At 36.6% G+C, this 23,466-nt stretch overlaps 1 protein-coding gene across 2 annotated transcripts in view; it reads left to right on the top strand.

The window, feature by feature from the left end:
• Positions 1-223: 223 nt before the first annotated feature.
• Positions 224-23,466, top strand: part of Pcyt1a (phosphate cytidylyltransferase 1A, choline) — a 54,051-nt gene continuing 30,808 nt past the window's right edge. The window contains exons 1-2 of one of the 2 annotated variants that reach the window (XM_005340281.5): positions 224-942; positions 22,742-22,868. In XM_005340281.5, the coding sequence (XP_005340338.1) occupies positions 22,752-22,868 (117 nt within the window). In that variant the 5' untranslated portion in view covers positions 224-942; positions 22,742-22,751. Of the gene's footprint in view, positions 943-6,425; positions 6,494-22,741; positions 22,869-23,466 lie in introns of those variants that run through there. The other variant, XM_078043984.1, reaches the window with a different exon arrangement.

Below are 23,466 nucleotides of genomic sequence, written 5' to 3'. Positions count from 1 at the left end.
ACATTATGTATTCACTTGTCTTGATCTACAGAATCAAAAGGAATCTTTCCCATCCCACTCCACATTTTTTTTTTTTAGTTGTAGGCGGACACAATACCTTTATTTTATTTATTTATTTTCATATGGTGCTGAGGCTCGAACCCAGTGCCTCACTCATGCCAGACCGAAGGTTCTTTTTTTTTTTTTTTTTTTTTACAAAAGGAAAATGCTTCTCTTCACCAAACACCCTGCTGCGTGTGTTTTCCTATCAGTGCTCTCCTTGCATTCACTCCACTCCAAGAGCTTTCGGCTGAGTCCTAAGGCTCATGTTTTAGTGAATCAACCTGGTCAAAAATAATTGGAAGAAAGGAGAGGAGGACTTGTCAGCGGACAAATTCTCCTTCCATCACCAAGGTGGTAAAGGGCGCAGAGTCTGGGCCACGAGTATGTGGTAAAAGGCGCAGCGTCTGAGCTACCAGTTTGTGGACGCTAAGGTGTCAGCGTGTCTGCCAGTAAGAAGGACCACCTTGGGTCGGGATGGGACAGCAAGGAGCCGTTGAGTAAGGCTTCTTGACCGACTGCAGAGAGTGTTAGTGTTACAGTGGGATGTGCACATCCACATCCCAGTAGGAGGGGGCATTTTCACTACACACACACGCGGCTTCCGGTGGAGGCTGACCCTTACTTAGCCACTCTTATCTCCTGCCCCCAGGTGTTTCTGCTCCGTCACTTCACTCCCGAGGGCCTCCGTGAAAGCGGAACTACTGTGTCAGCGGTCAGGGTTTCGGGGAGAAGTCGTGATCGGATTGACAAGAGAAAGAGCAGGAGGCGGGACTTCCGTCCTGCTGTTCCGTCAGCTGCCTTCCACGGGCGTCTCCCCGCAACCTTCTCAACTTCCCTTGTCGGTGACTCCGAGCCTGGAAGAAATCCGACGGAACAGGCACGGGGGAGCGTGAGCTGCTGGTGAGAACCCTCTGTGTGCATATGTTTGCGGCTCTGTTTGAGAGGAGAGACTGAGGGGCTGGGACTGCGGGAGACTGACTGGGGAGTGGGTCAGTGAAAGCGAGGGGTGTGTGAAACGGGCTGTGAGGCTACTGTGACCGAGGGATAGTGACAGCGAGGGGACTATGACTCAGGGTTACTCTTTGCGAGGAGTCTGTGACCTAGGAGCAGTGAATGCGAAGGACTCTGACCTCGAAGAACACCAGGCAGTGACTGCAAGGGGACCGTGACCACCGGGCAGTAACTCTCAAGGAGACTCTGATCGATGGATAGTGACTGATAGTGACTGACCGAAGGGAACATGAAGCAGCAACTGCGAGGGCACCCTGAACAAGGCGCAGTCACTTTGAGGGATTGACTTGGAGAAGAGGGTGAGACCAGTAATTGGGGATGGTATTGTAGGGTTGTGGCACAGTTGATATAGCGTGTGACCCAAAGACTGTGACCAGACAGAGGTCGTTAGTGGAAAGCACACTCGTCTGGGACTTATCAGACACACCTGAATTTAATTGTATAACCAAACTTTTTGTGGTTGGGAAACCTATCTCACCACTTTTAGTTTCTTCATCAGTGAATGGGAAGTTTAGATATACATTAATGTCTCCCAAACTGTGAGTTCCATCCATTTAACCGGCTGTGAATTAATTTTAGTGGATGGCACCCAATTTTTTTTTAATGGAATAGGGGCTGGGGCTGTAGCTAAGTGGTAGAGCACTTGCCTTGCATGCGTGAGACTCTGGGTTCGAACCCCAGCACCACATAAAAATAAACAACTAAAAATAAAGATGTTGTGTTCATCTACAGCTAAAAATTTTTTTTAAATGGAATAAGATAGAAAATTTAAGTATATTTACATAGTAAGGGTATCATTTCATGAAATGTGTTTCACTTAAGTGTATATGAGATTATGATGTAAAATGTATTTTCTACATCATAAAGTGTTTGAAGTAAACGGGGCGGGGTGCAGGCCTGTAATCCCAGCAGTTCTGACCGGAGGATCTTGAGTTCAAAACTAGCCTCAGCAAGGGTGAGGCGCTAAGAAATTCAGAGAGATCTTGTCTCTAAATAAAATACAAAATAGGGCTGGGGGTGTGAACCCAGTCCCTGGGTTCAATCCCCAATACAAAAAAAAAAAAAAAAATGTGTGAAGTAAAGTGTAGTAAAACGTTTGAGAAACGTTGAATTAGGTTATTTCTAAGTTTTCTTCAGAACTAAAATGTAATAAATTCTATAATAATTCTATGATTAGGGGCTTGTTTGAAAGTACAGAGATGCAGTTTGGAAAATGGGATCTGTGGTTGGGACACAGGCTTTATTTGATTGAACTGTCTGGAGGTTTCCTGAATGTAATTGAGTTGACTAGTTATGACTAAAGGCTGAAATTTGGGATCTTAGTTGGGAACTAGAAGTTTTATTGAAATAAGGACAGTGACATTTATTGAAGCAGTGAATATTTAGGTGTTTGTGGTAGGAGAAACTGCTAGGAATAGACATTGAGGAAAGGGAAGTTTTGAGGGTAGAAGTGAGGCTTGGGAAGGAAACTGAAAATAGGGATGAAAAACATTCTGCCAAGAATAAAATGGAGGTAGGGAGGTATGACCTTCAAATCTTATTCAATCTTGATATTTAGTGATTCTGCAAGTACATAGAGTTGCTAGTAAAAAGAAATTGAGAATGGGATTTGGTGCAGTAACGATGGTAAACAGATGATGAACATCATGGGAAAAAAGGTAGACAAAAGGATGAGTAGTATCAGCAGTGGTGACTAGAGTGCCATATGGGAGGGTCTTTAATGCATTTAGCTATCCAATTTGATGATTTATGTACTGGAGGCTAAGCCTAACATACTGGGAATGGTGTTTTACTGTAGGTAATTCAAATGATGTTTCAGTTGCACTGAAATATTTTCTACTCATTATCTTTCAAGAGGGCTGTTTGTGATGTGGATGAAATTAACTGAGTATTGTTACAACACTTAGGCTTAGGGACTGCATTACTCCCTTTGAGATCCTTTGTGTTGCCTGAATGGAATGATTCTTTTTGACCTATTCTGCTTTGTGCTTTCTCTTCCGAAAACCAATATGGTAGGGCTGGGGATGTAACTCAGTGGGAGAGTACTTGCATAGCACATGTGAGGCACTGGGTTCAATCCTCAGCAGTACCATATAAAAATAAATAAGTAAAATAAAAGCATTCTTTCCATCTACAACAATAACAAAATATAAAAATAAAAAACCCCAATATGATAGCTTGATTTATGAGAAAATGGACTTTGTTTTCTCCTCAGCATACAATTTCTCTTTGCTTAAATAGGTGGAGTTTTATTTTTCTTGGGGAGCTCCTCTTTGGATATGTGATCCTTTAAGGAGAATGGTTTATTCCAATAGAGCCTTGGATTCAGAAGTCCCAGGTTGCTTTATCTGATGTCAATATTGACTCATTTTGGGAGTGTGAAAAGTTTTATTGCAATTTCTCTTGTTTTAGTTTTCCTAAATAATTGAATTATAAATTATATTATCTACAAACCAGATTTGTAGGTAGCTACTTTTAAAAAAAAGTCTTTTTCCTCCTTTCTTTTTGTAATCACAAGTTGAAGTTGAAAGTTGTGTTAATTTGAGACTTTCTGTGTTTGAACTAGGATGACTGCCAATGAGCTAAGGGAACCCATGGATCTACTAGGCTGTTATATCACATGCACAAGTATTTGCAAACCAGTTTGAAGTGAGGGCTGCTAAAAATAGTGACATTGGTCTTTGCTCTATCCTAGAGAACATAATAAGTGTGTGACTCTTACCAGAAAAGAGTTTTTTTTTTTTTTAATTTGCAGAGTTCCATTAGATGTAACTAATATAGATGTAACTAATATAGATGTGCTTACTTTTTGGTCCTAGAACAGGAGTCTTAATCTTGTTTGTCATGACTCCTTTGGCAGTATGATGAAACCTGTGGAATCTTTTGAAATGGGATCTTGCTGTGTTGCCCAGGCTATCCTTGAACTCATGGTCCTCCTTCCTCTGCCTTCTGAGCAGCTGGAATTATGGTCAAGGGCCACTATACCTGGCTTGGAATGATGTTTTTATATGCAACAAAACAAAATTAAAACAAAACAAAATCTCATAGAATTATAAGAAAAGCCAATTGGAATAGGTATCAAAATATTTTTAAGTGTATGATATAGCACTATATGTGTTTTTTATTAATACAGTAAATAATGCTTATTGTCTATCAGTAGGTCTTATAACTACAGTAATTTAAAAATGGTTTTGGGTGTAAATACTATTTAAAGAGAATTTGTAGCAAGTATAAGAAATTAGGCTGGGGTTATAGCTCAATGGTAGAGCACTTATGAGGCACTGGATTCAATCCTCAGTGCCACATAAAAAACAAATAAAAATAAGGTATTGTGTCCATCTACAACTAAATTAAAAAAAACCTTATCCATGATTTCTATTGGTGGCAGTCTATTTATCTACTAAGTCTATTATTAACATTTGTGGCTTATGCTTATTGTTCATAACTGAAAGAAATGGTGATTTGATCAGAAGTTAGTGAAAATAGATATGTAACCTTTTTGGATCCAAATTCACAGACTTCCTGAATTCTATCATAGACCCTGCCTTAGAGACATAAGTTTCCTAACCTGCTCTAGGAAGAGCACACAGGTTTTACTCACTAAATCTTCTGATAGAATAGTGGCAGGGTAAGATTGTTGAACTATTAAGAACCTGGTACAAATGTCCCTTGGTATTTCTAGGATAGTCTCTTTCCTAAAATATGTGGCCAGTTCCAAGCATAAATTTTATTTTGTTGTGTGGCTAAACCAGGGTCTTGCACAGAATAGTGATCGTTCTATGTTTGTTGAATAAGGGTTTCTCTGGAGAAATTAGAGTGAAGAGATCAAGTTCAAAGCTCAAATCTTAGATGTAGCAATTTATGAGCCTCAGATATTGAACAGTAACATTGAACTTTAGCTTAAAACTAATCTGTTAGTGTAGGTGATGTGAAATTCACCTTTTTTATTTAGGTGAATTTTTTTTTACTTAGAAGTTCTCCAATCAGGCATTCTTTTGATTTATTCTATATAGTGTGATGATATATACAGGCTAGTTACCTAAACTACACTAGTCCTAAATCAGGAAATTATTTCTTGAAATAATCCTATTATTAGCACCATTTCCACTTTAGATTTCACAGATCTAGGAAAATTTGTCACCAAATTATTAAAACTCATTCTGTCTTCATCTAGAATGGGAGTTGCAGATTTCTTTGGCAAAGGGCTAGATAGCAAACGTTTTAGATATTGCAGGTCATATAGTCTCTGTTGCAGCTACTTAGTTCTGTTGTAGCACAGAAGCAGCCAGGGACAATATATCAGTGAATGAGCCTGCTGTTTTCCAGTAAAATTTCAGTAAAAATTTCAAAAACAGGCAGTGGGTCATCTTTGGCCTGCCAAATATAGTTTGCTAACCCTTGATCCAGGAGTTCTGCTGGTTCTTGAAGCCCATTCCTTCCTATTTTGGGTTAGCCATATCCTCCTTCAAGCTTCAAAGGACTTCCTATAGGGGGGTGATACCATTGTACTGTTACCTGCTGAAAGGTCTGAACATACAGCATGACATGATTAATGAATGCCAAGAGTATTAGATGTACCTCTTGGAATTTATAGAACTTGCCTTTTTAAGCACCACCCTGGTAGAAGTAGGTAAATATCCCACATAAGAAATAAGCTTGCTTACTTAGCCTTGGAACTGGGCATTGGTATGCCAGCAGAAAAATGCTGAGTATAGAGTTTTACTGAAGAAAATAACATTAAGTCCAGAAATGGGGGAAATAGGAACAGAATGCTAAGTTTGAATCAGATTTTTGAAACATAGGAGCCTATAATTACAACTTGCTATCATTGAGGTAGTTACATAGTTTAGGAAACTGAGTTGACCTTCTGTTTTGCCCTGGGCTGCTTGCCATGTCTAAAAGGAAGTAGAATGAAAGGGATTAGGTTGGAGTCCATAAAAGTTTCATCATTAAGACAGACATGGGGCTGGGGCTGTAGCTCAGTGCAGAGTGCTTGCCTAGCACTCTGGAGGTACTGGGTTTGATTCTTAGCACCATATAAAATAAGTAAAATAAAAGCATGCCATCTATCTACAACTATCAAAAAATTATTTAAAAAAAAGACATGTGCACATTAGCCCCCAGATTTCATCTTCTTCAAGAATTGATATTGAAAAAATACTTGACTAGATCTGTCCTTGGTGTCTTCTCACTACTACTCTGTTCTCTCCACAAACATTTTCCACTTCTGTAGCAAAGTTAATGCATCCAAGCAAGCATTTATTAGAACATAGAAGAACAAGGGGAGCAGTGTGTACTAGGAGATGAGTCAGCAGAAATTATGCCAGATTTTATGAATCTGAGTAAAAAAAAATCAGTACACACTGCATTTTGAATCCCGAGAGAACTTTGGAGACCCTGAAGTACTCATAGGCTGCATGAGGGTGGTGGTGGAAGGCAGGTGAGCATGTCATGTTCATATTTAGAATCTGTTCTCACATGGAGAATTTCAGTGACTAAGATATAGTGACTTATCTAGAGACTGAATGGGTAGCGGTGTTGGATGATGCCTTACAAATGCTGCAGTCTGGCTGAACCCCCTTCAACCTTCTCTTGTTATACATCTTTTGACAAATTTTTCTGTAAGGAAAAAGGAAATTTTGGCCTACCTTTGTAGAGCTCATGAAGGAGATTCTCTATTTATGTCTGACTGCTTTTCTTTTTCTTTTTTTATATTTATTTTTTAGTTATAGATGGACACAATATTTTTATGTAGTGCTGAGGACCAAACCCAGTGCCTCACACATTCTAGACAAGTATTCTACCTCTGAGCCACAACCCTAGCCCACTGACTTCTTTTCTTTCTGACTCATCCCCATTTAATTTATGTGAGTGCTATGACTGAAAGCCAGGATCCATCTGCAGGGCATTAGGTGATCTGCATTGGCTCTGAAAAGGTGCCATCATTTTCCAATCCTGTCTCCCACTGGACAAAGAAAGATATTAAGGCAGTCTCTGTGTGTATACATATTTTTTTCCTCTTGAATTTATAGTCACCTCCTTTTCCAGGGCTATTACTGCATCTTTCTTTGAATGGTATTGGTTGATTACAAATGGTGCAGTTATCATAAACAGTCTGAGAAATGTTGTTCCTATTTGTTGGAAATATTTAAATGGTTACTGGGCAATTGTGAATGTTGTAAAGATGATGTTATTTTAGGTACTGTTAAATTTCAGTATAATGACTTAAAAAGCTGTTAAAACATTATGATATGCACCCTCCAACATAGTGTTGGTGGTTGATTAGGGCTGTGAGTCCAAGCATTAACTACCTCTTGGGGATCCTGTGGGAAGCAACTGCAGCCGCCATCTCTTTCATCTCTTCTGGGACAGGAGCCAGGGCCAGACAGGATCTCCCTAAGCTACCCAGGCTGGCCTCTCAATCACCTGGGATTACAGGTTTTACACATCTGTAAGTAGACCTCTTGGGAACTCTGTTGGCCAACCCAGTGGTGTCCTCTACTACCATGTCTCTAGAATTTCACTATGAAACAAAGTGTGTGGTTTTCACCTACTTGTGACTCTCTCAAGAACAACATCCTCTCTCACCCCAAGGGGCTCAACTAGATAAAGTTTCACAATCTCTGGACCCAGAAGTATTTAGAAAAATTATTTTTTTATTTTTATTTTTTGTAGTTGTAGATGGACAGAATGCCATTATTTTATTTGTTTATTTTTGTGTGGTGCTGAAGATCCAACCCAGTGCCTCACTCATGCTAGGCAAGTGCTCTGCCACTGAGCTATAGCCCCAGCCCCATGGACCCACAAGTATTTTTAAAAGTTAAATCTGAAATTGAAGAAAAGCTAAAATCTCTGGACAAAGAAATTTCTGAAGTCTTCACCAGCACAGGCTTTGACCATCACATTTTTCCAGTGTTTAGCCCTGCTAACCCAGAAAGCTCAATAGAGAGGACTGCTTGGTCCATTTTGGAGAAAGCATTGCAGGAACTGAGAGAACCTCTGCATAAAGCATTGCAAATCCTCCTTAGCCAATGAGTTACCTTTGCTGAATGGAAATTTGCTTCTCTAAGTAGTCTCCAATCTCATGCTGTGCTGGATTGTGTGAGTTTTGTTTTAGATGAACAGTGTCATTTCTTTTCTCACTCTTCTTTACTGTTTTTTCTTGTGCTTTCCCAAAGCATCTCTGTGTTTTGAATTGACAACTTTGCTTCTAAGTAGTAATTTAACTGTTCCAACAAAGATTTAATGCTTTGTATTATTTGTTGAGATATCAGATTTCAACAGATGCATTTAACTGTGGTGTAAACACAAGCTATTGCGCTTGTCCTGACCACTTTTTACTATGGTTCTTTCTAGTTGGCCAACATAGATAATGGCTGAGGTTTTATGCATTGTAATGTGTTAACATTATATTTTAGATATCTGTATATAAGATTATATCTACATCCCAAATTTTGCTAAACTTTCGGGTTGCACATCCTGTCCATGGAATATTTCACATTCTTTTTTTTTTCTTTTTTTTTTAAAGAGAGAGTGAGAGAGAGGGGGGGGGGAGAGAGAATTTTTTAAAAAATATTTATTTTTTAGTTTTCGGCTGACACAACATCTTTGTATGTGGTCCTGAGGATCGAACCCGGGCCGCATCCATGCCAGGCGAGCGCGCTACCGCTTGAGCCACATCCCCAGCCAATTTCACATTCTTATAGTGGACTTCCCTCCTATATATGGATCCTATATATTTTATATATTTAATATATATATATAAATATATATCCTATATATTTTAAAAAAATTTTTTATAGTTGTAGATGGACAGAATGCCTTTTTTTGTTTATTTATTTTTAAATATTTTATTTTATTTTTAGTTACCTATGGATCTTTATTTTATTTATTTATTTACATGTGATGCTGAGAATTGAACCCAGTTCACTGAGCTATGCAACCCCAGCCCTTATTTGTTTATTTTTATGTGGAGCTGAGGATCCAATCCAGTGCCTCATGCATGCTAGGCAAGACCTCTGCCACTGAGCTTCTGCCACTGAGCTTCTGCCACTGAGCTTCTGCCACGGAGCTACAGCCCCAGCCCTGGATCTGACCATATTAAACTAATTAAAATGAAAGTATATTAAAGTTTAAAAATATTATGATGTGCTTATTATATCTAGAATATCCTTATCCTCTCACGTACCTTTTCTCTATACTGGATCAGTAGCAAAGTTGATGTGTCTAGGTGGCATCTATTGGAACATGAAGGAAACTGGAGAGTAATTTTTACATTATTTTAAGCATTATTATTAAATAATTCCACAAGCTGTGGTGGTACATAAAAGTTAGTAGATATGAGTGAACCGATGGTTGATCTAAGAGGGCCATTGAGAAAAGGGAAAAAAAAACCAAAACCTTGAGAGACCTAAAAAGTCAAATTTTAAACATTACTAGTCTAGAGGAAAGGTATGAGGATTAATCTTTTTAATTTCTGAATTCTTTTAGGGTTATTGTTATAAAATGTATATGATATGGTGTTTTCTTCCTCTTCATCATATCCTAAGATATAGAAATGTTTATACTAAAACCCAGAAAGCATTAGATATATTTTTAAACTTAAAGAATATATAAAACATATATTCAAAATTAAAAGAATCTTAAGACTTCAATTTGAAAAGTATAATGTAAAGTATAAAATAAAACACAAAAGTTATCTTTAGAAAAATAGAAGAACTAGGGCTAGGGATATAACTCAGAGGTAGAGAGCCTGTCTAGAAAAATAAAATAGGGCTGGGGCTGGGGCTGGGGCTCAGTAATAGTGCACTTGGCCTGGCACATGTGAGGCACTGGGTTCGATTCTCGGCACCATGTATAAAGAAATAAAATAAAGGTCTATCAACAACTAAAAAAAAAAACACACACATACACACACAGAAATAGAAGTATATGTAAGCAGATAACAAATAGAATAAATAGATAAGAAATAGTGGAAACAGATGAAGCAAAATACTTTTTCAAAAATGCATAGCAGCTTTCTTTTTTTTTTTCAAAGAGAGTGAGAGAGGAGAGGGAGAGAGAGAGAGAATTTTTAATATTTATTTTTTAGTTCTCGGCGGATACAACATCTTTGTTGGTATGTGGTGCTGAGGATCGATCCCGGGTCGCACGCATGCCAGGCGAGCACGCTTCCACTTGAGCCACATCCCCAGCCCCTCATAGCAGCTTTCTGTTACTACATTGATTCAGTTAAACAATGGGCAATTACTGTACACTAGGGCTCATTATTAGGTACTGCATGTTTGAATTATGATTTTTTTTGTTCCAAGTGGTAAAAACAAACAAACAGCTTAATAGGTTTAAGCAAGAGGAGAATATATTGATTGGCATAATCAAACAGTTCTTGATCTGGTTTATCATCAGCAGCTCTGTTTTCTTTGTGTTGCTTGACTCCAGAAAGGCTTTCTTTCTAGTTACAAAACGAAAGTTATGTAGTTACAGAATGGTTCCTAGAGCTACATCCCCAGGTTTAAATACACAAAGAAAGAACTAATAATCTATGTCCAGGCATTTCCTGAGATTTGCTCTGATTGGATTTACTTAGGTCACTTACCAAGGCCCTTCCCCTGCCACCCTACACCCTGGTTTTCTGTGATCAGGGAGTATGATGTGGTCATTGGTTTAGGTTTGGCACTTTCTACCATTAGGGCTGAGGATGAAGCCACACTGAACAGATGAGTTTCCAGATGACAAGGTAGTCTTTTCAGATTAGGATTATTATAAGAGTTTATATCTAATTTCTCATTTGATTCTTACCATGTTTCAGAAGATAAGTACATTTTACCAGAACCTTTCTTAGACACATGAAGAAATTCCTAGCATTAAGGGGACTTACCTTAACCTACAGTTAAGGAACCAGGGGGACCTGGAATTAAATCTCAGTTCATATGTTGTGATTCCTGGTGTAGCGGCACGATATGCTTAGAAGGGAGGCCAGTTTTATGAAAAGTGAAATTAAATTCCTCTCTAACATAGTGTGTCCTGGTCAACATGCAATAAGTGATCATGACTAAGTGAATCTGTGATTGTATTATATAATGGGTCATAGAGTGTTGTAGTTAAGAGCACAGACCCTCAAGTTAAAATTTATGAGTTCAAGTACTGGGCTGGCCACCTTTGTTTTACAAGTAAAGTTTTATTGGAATATAGAAAAATCCATTTTTGCTGTGTGGTAGGTGTGTGAATGATTTCAGTCAAGTCATTTAATCTACCTGTGCCTCAGTTTCCTCATGTATAAAATAAAGATAATAGCATTATCTACCTTGTAGGATTATTGTGAGAATTAAGTTATTTAATATACTTAAAACTTATTGACATAGGAAGTACTCTGAGTGTTAGTTATATAACTATAATAATAATAAATTATTATTTTAATTAATATAAATATAGGTATATTTACATAAAATAATAACAACAACCAGTATTGTTTTGCAGTACCAGGGATTGAAATCACATATACTCTACCACTGAGCTACATCCCCAACCCTTTGTATTTTTTATTCTAAGACAGAATCTTGTTATGTTGCCCAGGCTGGCCTGGAACTTGCAATTTTCCTGCCTTGGCCTCTTGAATACCTGGGATTGCAGGCCTGCACCATTGTTCCTAGCTAGTTATAATTATTATAATCACTATTATCATTATAATCTTTGGGGCTGTCATGTAGAAATGTGGATTGGATGTTTGCATTGTGAAATGGATTTATATCCTATTGAATACCATAACTACTAAGAATTCTAAATACAGTCTGTATTCTATTTTCTGGAGATAATCTCTTTCTTTGTATTTTACATAAAGAGTATTAAGGGTGGATCTCAATGAAGAGAGAGGCTTCTAGTGATATGTCATATTGGAATATGGGAACATATGTCTGTCCTGATCAGCATTTTCAGGAGTACCTTGGATATAGACATAAAAGCCATGTTTATTTTTTTCATATTTATAGTTTTTATAACTTGTGATAAATAGCAAATATAATAGATGTCATTCAAGATTTGAAATTATCTCAACAGTTTAGAACAAACAGACCAACCAATATTAACTTCAAAGGATTGTGACCAACAAGATCAACTTTAAAAAAGGAGTGAATGTATAATCTTCAGGCAAATAAGTATATAGATCCAGGATAGTGGAAGTCTAGCTTGGGAAGTTCATATGAAAAAGGCTTAGAGGTTTTAAATAACAATATACTTAAACACCAGTGATTTCTCAGAATGCTACTGTAATCTTGAACTTCATTGATGGATGTCCAGGAATAAATACCTCACTATGGCCTCCATTTAGTGGGTAGGTCAAAATAGATGACACAAAGTCCTAGCATTTAATTGTTTACAGATTCTTCCTCCTTTTTTAAGAGAGTATTATTGTAGAATAAATATTTATACTTAGTGTGCATATTATTTGTTCATTCAACAAACATTTTAGCACTCATTATTTACAAGGAATAATGGCCCTGGAAACATAGCCACGATCCCTATTTCAGGGAATCTCCCTGATAGAGCTCACATAATTACAAGAATTTTGTTTTGGTTACCAAGATCATAAAAAAATGATCTACATATTGGAAATTTGCAGCATTGGAAAATGAGGGTTGAAAGTTAGAGAAGAATCACAGAAACGACAGAAAGCATAACATAGTTTTAAAACCCAGCTTTATAGAACTTGGTCAGGCCAGAGTTCCAGAGTTGTCAAGAAAAGTTAATAGCTAATGAAAGGAGAGCGTGGAAAATTTTTAGAAGTATTTCCATTTAATTGTTGAAGTAACAAAGTTTTGCTCTTAAAGAAGTTTGAATGATCTCAATCTAAAGCCAGTCATTCCTCATAATTTGAAATTATTTTAGTTTTTCTTTTGCTTGTTTGTTGTTGTTGCTGTTTTGTGGTGCTGGAGATCAAACCCAGGGCCTCATACATTCAGTGCTCTACCACTGAGCCATATTACCAGCCCATACTTCAGGTTTTGACATGTTATATTCAGAAGAGAAAGTCTTGTTCTACTTTGTTGAGCCTCCTTTAGGCCAATGAGAAATCATTGATTTCACTTCTGGGAATATGGACATACTATGTGTTTGGAAGTGGTTGAGAGATAGTGAGGGGAATTTTGAGGAACAGTTATAGGAAATGTTTGGCCATGGAAAGGGGAGACTTAAGGAACATGAGTTATGTTTTCATGTATTTGAAAAGCTACAATAAAGTATACTTTATTGAAGAAATAAAGGGACAGTACTAGCCCTTTAAGTTGAAGCCTCCCACCTTAGAAAGCAGATTTCATCTAATTGAGAAGAATTAACTTTTTTTTAGTTGTTGCACTGATACATTATTAGTTCATTTATCAAAATGAATTCCTTATGAGATAGTAACCTTCCTATTCCTAAAAATGTTTAAATGTTGTACTCTTTTTGTTTTATTTTATTCTTTTTGTGCTGGAGGTCGAACCCAGGGCCTTGTGTAATTAAAAAAAAAAAATCTGAAGTAGTATATCTGATAGCTTTTAGAAATACTGGTGATAACTATGCCCACCCATCTTTCAGGTTAGAAGCACATAGCTTTTTTCTTTCTTGTCCATCTGTCATGATGATATAATTATCTAAAAAATTTTAAAAATCACTAATCTAGCAAGAACTCTTCTGGAGTCTGATGTTAAATTATGATGAAGAAACATTACTACCTCTACTATTAGCACTTATATAGCACCTGTATGCCCAAATACTTTAAAATTACTGAAAATTCTCTTAATGTTTGTTTGTTTTTGGTACCAGGGATTAAACCCAGAGTTTAATTAAACTCAACCACTAAGCCACATCCCTAGCTCTTTTTTTGTATTTTATTTAGAGATAGGGTTCTCACTAAGCTGCTTAGGGCCTTACTAAATTGCTAGGACTGGCTTTGAACTTGTGATCATGTCGAGAGACCAGAACATTTTCTACAATGGTTCAGCTATAGTTTCAGGAGTTCTCCTTTAACTTCTAAGACATTTGTCCAGTTCTTAACGTTTTTTGTTTTCTATAATTTCTCAGATTCAGTACTGACTCAGACTCTATCAGTAGGTTCTTTCAACAGATAATTGTAAAATATTTTCTACTCAAACATTTGCTTGTAAAATCAAGCAGTGCAACTGCAGGTTTATTGGACTGGGTGGATACCGTACTGAATTTAGGCGTGAATTGGCATCTCTGTATGTTACTACAGGTGTTAGTTTGTTAAAGTCTTATCAAGAAAGTGAGAAAATTTTCCTACATATTTTTCCTTGTCTTGGGCATTTTCTGTAGCAGAAAGCTGTCTCTAGTGAACACCTTTGCCTGAGTGTCTTGGCATGCCAAAATGTGGGGCCTCCTGGGGTAACCCAGTTCCTTTTCATATAACTCCTATTCCTTACAAGATGTTGTTATTGTTGTTATTGTGTTTAGTTAAAATCTTGTGTCTGCATCTTCCAACAAGGCGATTTTCTGTTGTCTAGACTCTTACTGCCCTGACCAACATGACAAACATTCAGATATTTAGAGAGAGTTATCAGGTATCTCTTGTATAATGTAGTGTAGTGTAGATAATTATACATTAGTGTTTTCTGAAGCCCACTGATTGAATTTCATTCCTGCCTGGATCTTTGCTAGCTGTGTGACCTTCTGTCCCTCAGTTTCCTTATCTATAATGAGTGATAAAAATAATATACCTATCTCAAAAGGTGGTGAGCATTAGCCAGGCATGTAATTCCAGGGGCCTGGGAGGCCGAGGCAGGAGGATCACAAGTTCAAAGCCAGTCTTAGCAATTTAGCAAGGCCCTAAGCAGCTTAGTGAGAACCATATCTCTAAATAAAATACAAAAAAGAGCTAGGGATGTGGCTTAGTGGTTGAGTTTAATTAAACTCTGGATTTAATCCTTGGTACCAAAACCAAACATTAAGAGAATTTCAGTAATTTTAAAGTGTTTGGGCATACAGGTTCTATATAATTGCTAATAGTAGAGGTAGTAATGTTTCTTCATCATAATTTAACTCAGACTCCAGAAGAGTTCTTGCTAGAATAGTGATTTTTAAAATGGTATAGGGGTAAGGATGGGGGAGAGAAATGTAGTATACACTTCATATTTTATGATACTTTTGCATTGAAAGTAAACTTTTAAATTCCTGGGGTGGGTACCAGGGATTTAACTCAGGGGTATTCGCCCACTGAGCCACATCTTTAGCCCTATTTTGTATTTTATTTAGAGATAGGGTCTTACTGAGTTGCTTAGCACCTCACTTTTGCTGAGGCTGGCTTTGAACTCTCCATCTTCCTGTCTAAGCCTCCCAAGGGCTTGGGATTACAGGTGTGTGCCACTGCACCTAGTGAAAGTATACTTTTTATAATTGTAGTACCATGGTTTTGATATTATTTGAGTGTGCTTCCCAAGAGTTCACGTGTTGAAATTTAATCCCCATTGTGAGGTATTAAGAGGATGTAAACTTAATCCAGCTATGGTGTTTAGAGGTGGTTGAGATGTTTAGGAGGTGATTAGGACTAGATAAGATCATCAGGGTGGAGCTCCATGATCGTTATAAGAAGCGAGAGAGAAACCAAAACAGACATGCATGTTCCTTGTCTCTAGCTATGTGATATTCTCTGCCCACCCCAAGATACTGCTAGCAAAAAGGCTGTCACTAACCAAATGTGGGCCTTGAGTCTCCAAATCATGATCTAAGTAAACTAACTTCTTTCCTTCCTTTCTTTGGCCACAGTGTGGACCAGAAAGGTAAAGCTACCAGCATCATGCAATGCCTGCTAGGCAGCATGTAGAACAAGCCCCAAAGAGTAACTGTGTGTTCTGTGATCAGCAAAGCCATGAGGTATAGCTGCTCAATGATTTGGGGATCCACCCCTTGCCACAGTGTGCACAGTATCTTGGAGCTTTGGTTTGGTTTTGATTTTGATTTGAGCCGATTACTTCTTTTTACTGCCTCTATCTTCTGTTTGGAATAGAAGTATTCATTTTATCCTTATTCCACCATTTTATTTTAGAAATCTGTAACTTGTTTTTAATTTTATAGGGGCTCACAACTGTAAATGGTTGCCTTGAGCCTCCGATGAGACTTTGAACTTGGACTTTTAAATGATGCTGGAACTACTTAAGACTTTGGTACCATGGCGTGGAATGAGTGTATTTTGCATTGTGAGATAGATATGAAACTTTATAGTTGGGAGAAGGCATGGAATACTTTGATTTATTTGCTTTTGTTTTTTTGGGGGTACTGGGGGTACCCAGGGGCACTTTACCACTTTACATTCCTAGCCTTTTTTTATTTTTAATTTTGAGACAGTGTCTCCTTAAGTTATCTCACTAAGTTGCTAAGACTGGCCCCAAATTGGTGATCCTCCTCCCTCAGCCTCCTGAGTCACTGGGATTACAGTTATGTGCCACCACAGCTGGTTTACATATGGGATATTTAAGAAATGGAGTGTAATGGAGATTATTGGGGGGGGGGGAGGGCGGCGGCTTCCCTTAAAGGGATTAAGGTAGTTCCAGTGGGATCCTGAGTTAGTTTTCTCAAGAGGGTTGTTATAAAAAGAATAAACTTGACCCCTCCCCTCTCCCTGGCTTCCTGTGTGGTCATGTGATCTCTTCCTCTTGAATATGTTCCCACCATAATGATGACATCTGCCAGCAGGCCTTCACCAGAGATTGAGCACAAGGAGCCAACTGATCTTGGGCTTTCAGACTCTAAAACTGTATGCTAAATAAACCTCTTTTCTTTATAAAAAAGCTTTTTTTTCAGGTATTTTATTGTTATAATGAAAACCAGACTAAAACAGTAACCATAGGAGGAAAACCTAACATCTCTTTTGATGTAGGGATACATAGAAGGTAAGCTTACGGCACATGATGACAACTACTACTACTGAGTAATAATAGCAGCTAATATTTATAAGCAATTACTATGCCAGGTACTGAGCTAGGGCTTTACCTGGATTATCCCACTTAAACATTATTTGATAGATAATACTTATAAGACTTGGAGAGATTAAGGAATTTGTCTAAGTGCCAAGTGGTAGAGAATAGGATTCGTACTTAGGTAATCTGATTTTAAGTTTGGATTTCTTAATCACTGCACTATACTGACAGGGTGAGGTTAAAGATGTTTACATTTCTCAAAATTCAACATAGGTAAAAAGTACTAAGAAACACTCTCTTCCTTAGCCATTTGATGAGAGAGATTTATATAGGATGGAGAGAGATTTTTGTTAAAGAATATATGTGACCAGCTGAAATACAGATAGAATATTACTATTATATACCAAAGGGTTATGTAATTTATATATGTTAACAGTAATAATGGCTGCCTTAATTTTTTTTCTATGCTTATGAATTTTACTTTAGCTTTTTTTTTTTTTTTTTTGGATACTGGGGATTGAACTCAAGCACTCAATCACTGAGCCACATCCCCAGCTCTATTTTGTATTTTTATAGAAACAAGGTCTCACTGAGTTGCTTAGCATCTGGATTTTGCTGAGGCTGGCTTTGAACTTGTAGTCCTCCTGCCTTAGCCTCCTAAACTGCTGGGATTATAGGCATGCGCCACTGCACCCAGTTTACTTTAAATAGGTAGTCACCAGTCTTTTTTTTTTCTTGTCCCAAATCCCATTTGTGGTATGTTAAAGTATGCTTTGAGTTATATTCTTTGTGTCTCTTTTTTAAAACTCGTGAAATAGAGCCAGTGTCACAAGATCTAGAGACTCATTTAGAGACCTTAGATATTGCTAGGCTTTAAAATATCTTTGACAGCCACATTGATAACATTATCTCTTGGAGTAAAAAGCCTTTTTTTTTGTTTTTAGTATGATATATCTGGTATGTTTGGCTAGTTAAATTCAATCATATGACAAGATGATATAGTACTTTAAGAAATAAACATTTAAAAACAAAGCAAATTTTTTGTGTTGCATATTTGATGTGTTGTCAAAGAAAAAACAGAAAAGTTGGATTAGGGAAGAAACGATCATAAAGATTATAAAGTGGTATGAGAAAATTTGAGGGTGGTAGATATGCTCATTTTCTTACTTTTGATAATTTCACATGTGTGTAAATGTGTTAAAACTCATAAATACACTTTAAAGTATGTCAGTTATACTTCATTAAAGCCTAAAGCTACCCTAGTCACCACCACTCCCCCCAAAAAAGAAAACAGAGCAAAGACTTCTGAGAAGCTCCTGTAAATGTGTTTTTAGATTTTTTTATTTTTTTTTTTAGTAAGGATTAGGGATTTTAATTTGAAGTTATGGGAAATAATAGTGAATATGACATTGACCCCTGATTTATTATAGCACCCTTAAAACTCCGTTTTGTACCACAAATGAGAAATATACAGGTCTTTAAAAGATCACCTTTTTGTAATATAGAAGAGGAGGAGCAGAGGTAAAAGAATTCTTTATCGCTTCAGTTTATCAGGAAACCTTAGCAACACCATCCAGTAGGAAAGGTCTGTTGATCTGTATGGCTGCCTGATTGGCAATCTCTGAATCAGGCCAGTAGCTATATCAGTTTTATTTGGTTTGCCTTAGGACCTTTTTACCTTTGAGTAATCATGACTTTTTATTCCAGCGTTTGGTTAGGCTTACTGGCTTATATACACACACAAAAAAATTGTATCTCTGAAAGACAGAAAAGTACAAGTTTTAGAATTGGACAAGGCTGAATTTAAAGTCTGGCTTTCCTACTTATTAGCTATCTGGTCTCTTGGGTGGGGTTGCTTAACTTCCCTGATCCTTAATTTTCTCATTTGTACATTGTACTAATAATACCCACTTCTTTGATTATAGGGGTCAAGAAGGTAATATATATATTAAATGCATGGCACAGTGCCTAGCCCATGGTAAATATTTAAAAAAGGATAGCTTTATTATAACTGTTGCTATTATTATTTTCTTTGTAAGAGTCTTAAATTACTAAACGTACTTCTGTGTGTGTGTGTGTGTGTGTGTGTGTGTGTATTTGTATGTATCAATCATGTGTTTCTAGAAACCCTAAATGTCAATTTCATATGAGGTCCTTTCTGTGCAGGAAATTGTTGTAGAGCACTTTTAAAATTAAACTTTTTTAAAATTGAATTAAAATTAAACTTGTATATTATATATACAATGAGCTACATCCTCAGCTCATTGTATATATAATATACACGTTTTTCTTCTCTTTCTCCCTCTCTTCCTCTTTTTATTTTGAAAAAAAGGTAAAAAATAGTAAAGCTATAGAACAGTTGCAAGAATATTAAAATCTACTCCTATAAATCTCATTTAGATTAAAAATTGATGATTTTCCCATATTTTCTTTACTTTTAAATATATGTTCTTCCCCTTGCCCTTTTCCTCCTAATTCTTTTCCTTCTTTGTTTTTCTTTCACCTAGAGCAAGCTGTAGAAATCATGATATTTTATCCCAATATACTTCAGTATGTGTATCCCAAAAACAATGACAGCCTTCTAGATAACAGTATAATTATCAAATTCTGGAATGTAAACATAGATGCATGTTGTTATCTGATATATAATCCGTATTCAAATTTTATTGATTGTCCTAATAACTATCCTTTATACAATTTCCTCTCCAACCTGGAATCATGCATTATATTCAGTTGTCTCTTTATTCTTAAATTGGAATAGTCTTTTAGCCTTTTTTTTCCCCCATGGTTGACATTTTTTGAAGATTACAGATTCCTTGTAGAATATCTTTTAATTGGGGTTTCTTTGCTTGTTTTCTTGTGAATTGAAGTAGTTTACACATTTTTGGTAGGTAATATGTCCTCAGTGCCTTATATCAGGAGGCATTATTGGTGATGTTTTTGCTGAAATTTTTTTTCTACTACCAAAGTAACACTTTCCCTTTGTAATTAATAAGTAATCTATGGGGAAATACTTTGAAACTATGTAAATATCTTGTTCCTCAGCAAAGGGTTCACCTACTGGTTTTGGAATGCTGAAGAATATTTTTATATCAAATATTTATATTAAGGTGGGGCTCTGCATGTGATTTTCTTACAATGATTAAATTTTCCTTGAGAAAATACTTGGTACTTTCACTTTATTGTATTTTTAATTGGCAATAATAACCGTATGTTTATGGGATACACTGCAATTTTGTGTGTGTCTCTGTGTGTTTGGTATGTGGATATAACCCAGGGCTTCACATGTACTCCGCAAGTACTCTAAAACTGAACTGCATTCCCAGCCCTCACTATAATGTTTTGATATATGTTTACTGTGGAATGATAAAAATCAAGTTAATTTACAAATTGATCACTTCACATAGTTAATCTTCTTTTGTATGTGTGGTAAAAGCATTTAAAATCTAGTCTTTGAGCAATTTTGAAATATACAGTGGGTAATAATATATCTATTGTTACTTTATTATGATCACTTTTTATATTCCACATATAAGTGAGGTTTATGCAGTATTTCTCTTTCTGTACATGGCTTATTTCACCTAGCATAATGTTCTCTGGATTTAGTTTATTAAGAGTACCTTGCTCACAGTTAAGTGCTCACATTATTGACTGCCTGATAATATTGATTTTTCTGATGCCAAGTTCCACTTTGCTCATGTGATAGAGAAAATGAGTGTCTAATCAATCCAGTCATGTGCCACTGATTGGATTGATTAGACAATCTTAGCAGGCCTTTTAGATCAATGGCTTGAGAGTATTGACCTCTGGATGTTTTGAAAGAATAATTAATAGCAGCAGTAAATAAAAGTTCTGATTGTTATAACTGGAAGAACTTAGTATTAAATATTAATTCACATTTGTAATGAAAGACAGTTTCTGGGTGGTGTTTATTTTTCACTTTAGACTCAGCTATGTGTTTGTCAGTCTAATACTTACCTATGACTCATGGGGTGTCACCTTTAGTCTCTTAAGAACCAGGCCAGGTTTCTTGTAGATCTTGTCACATCACCACTTGGAATTTAGCAGGAGGAAAGAAAGTAAAGCACAATTTGTTTAGATAAATGCTCATTCAGGAGGTCTTATAGGAGCAGTGAGGCAAAATATGACCTCATTGTGTAGCTATCCTTTTACTTCTACCCTGATGATTTTTCACTGTATCATTATCTTAAAGATGACAGTTAATCACAGAACTTTTCCTATCCCAAATATTTGGCTGATATTTTTACATTTTATCATTATCAATAAATTAACTTATTGAGCAAATTGTATTACCTGAGAACTATATAAATATCCCTGCAGGAGATGTTGCACAAGCCAACATTTAAATAGGAAATAGCAAATATTCAGAACTTTCCTATGATAAACTAGTTGCTAGAACTCTTTGCAAAGTGAGACACTAAAAATGAGTTTCCTTTGGATGAAGAAAAACCTGGGTAGACTTTTAATAGCTGGAGACTCTGAGTAAGCTTAAGGTACTAAGACCCTGAAAGAGGAAGGGAATATAGGTCTGAAAAAGGAAGGGAAATAACATTTAAGGTACACTATTACTTCAGTTTCCATAGAGCTAAACGCTAGTAGAATGGTCTACAAAGCATTTTTTTTTTTTTTTTTTTGGTACCAGGGATTGAACTCATGGGCACTTGACTACTGAGTCACATCCCCAGGAACATTTTGTATTTTATTTAGAGACAGGGTTTCACTGAGTTGTGTAGTGCCTCACTTTTGCTGAGGCTGGCTTTGAATTCTCCATCCTCCTGTCTCGGCCTCCTGAGCCATTGGGATTATAGGTATGCACCACCATGCCTGGCTTTCAAAGCATTTTGAATTAAGAAATCCATGCTTATATGTTAAACCAGGACTTGGAATAGCTATCCTTTTAAGAAGTCTCTTTTCTCACCAGGGGTGGTGGCAAACACTTGTGATCTCAGTAACCAAAGTGGTTGAGGCATGAGGATCATAAGTTCAAGGCCAGCTTCAGCAACTTAATGAAATTCTTAACAAAAAAGATCTGGGGTTATAGCCCAGTGGTAATATACCCCTATATTCAATCATCAATATTGCAAAAAATAAATGAATGAATATGAATATACATAAAAATAAACAAATAAATAAAAGTCTTTTTTTCCTCTGTCTTTACTAGTCATACCTTTCACATTGCCTTGCACCTGCCATGTCTCCAATTGAACCAGAAATGATAAAAGGGGTATTCAATCTATATAGGTTTATATATATATATATATATATATATATATATATTTTATATATATATATATTTTATATATATATATATATATATTTTTTTTTTTTTTTCCAAAAAGTTTCAGATTCCCAAGCATTTTGGATTTCAGATTTTCACATTAGGGATGCTTAACCCTGTGCAAATATTCTAAATCTCAAGAATCTGAAATCTGATACTTTTGGTCCCAAGCATTTTAGATGCCAGATAAGCAACCTAGAGAGGTGTCTTTTTTTAGCCAGGTTATCCTAATCTTTTGCATATAGTCAAGATATAAAATTAGAAGTGTAGAGGTTGCATTGGTAGCAGGTACAACTTCTGAGGTCAGGAGATTAATTGCTTTACACAGAAGTGTTTCACTGTTTCTCTCAGAGCCTGTTTTGTGAGGCTTTGTTGTTTTTGCCAGATGTTCTTGGCTCATCTTGGTGAAATGTGTGCATTGCTTTGCTGAGTGTATTAGCATTTATGAAATACTGGTTACAAACATTTTTCCACTTTCTATTACCAGTTAAAAGAAGATGGATGCACAGAGTTCAGCCAAAGTCAATTCAAGGAAGAGGAGGAAAGAGGCACCTGGACCTAATGGGGCAACAGAGGAAGATGGGATACCTTCAAAAGTGCCGTGCTGTACAGTTGTAAGTAAAGAAGAGATTTCTTTGTGAACACTTAACCTTGCAGGGGAAGGTATAAACTGATATATAACATTGGCAATATTAGTGTTACACATCTACTTAAGTAATGGGAAGAAAGAAAAGTAAGTGAACAGTAGGGATGTTTTCACAGTTTTATAGAAATTTATGTTTTCTTACCAAATTATGACTCACAGCTCAGTTGTAAGAACTCTACACTGGAATTGGAAAGAGAATGTTAGGAAAATTTAGAGGCTCTGTGTTGTATTAGGCTACAGATAACATCCATACTAACAAAATATGAAAATTGGGGCTCCTGGTAATGACTTGATCTTAATGGTGTCTAGTGTTCTGTGTCTTATTGTCTTTTTTCCCCTGTATCATTCCTCCAGTCTTACTTGTTGTATCTTAGATGAAAATCTTTTTCCATTACTGCCCACTTGATGCTCCTTTACTCTGGGACAGTTATTATAGTTTATATCTACTGCCAAACCTTAAATAAAAGTCCCCATTCCAAACTGCCTGTCCTATCTTAACTTTATATCCTTCTTAAGACTTCCCCTAAAAAGAATGTCAAGCTGGGCATGGTAGTGCATGCCTGTAA

This window comes from Ictidomys tridecemlineatus, chromosome 3, assembly GCF_052094955.1.
Source record: "Ictidomys tridecemlineatus isolate mIctTri1 chromosome 3, mIctTri1.hap1, whole genome shotgun sequence".
Taxonomy (NCBI): Eukaryota; Metazoa; Chordata; class Mammalia; order Rodentia; family Sciuridae; genus Ictidomys; species Ictidomys tridecemlineatus.
Note: the sequence above shows the minus strand (reverse complement) of the source record. Positions and strands in the feature narration are given on the sequence as shown.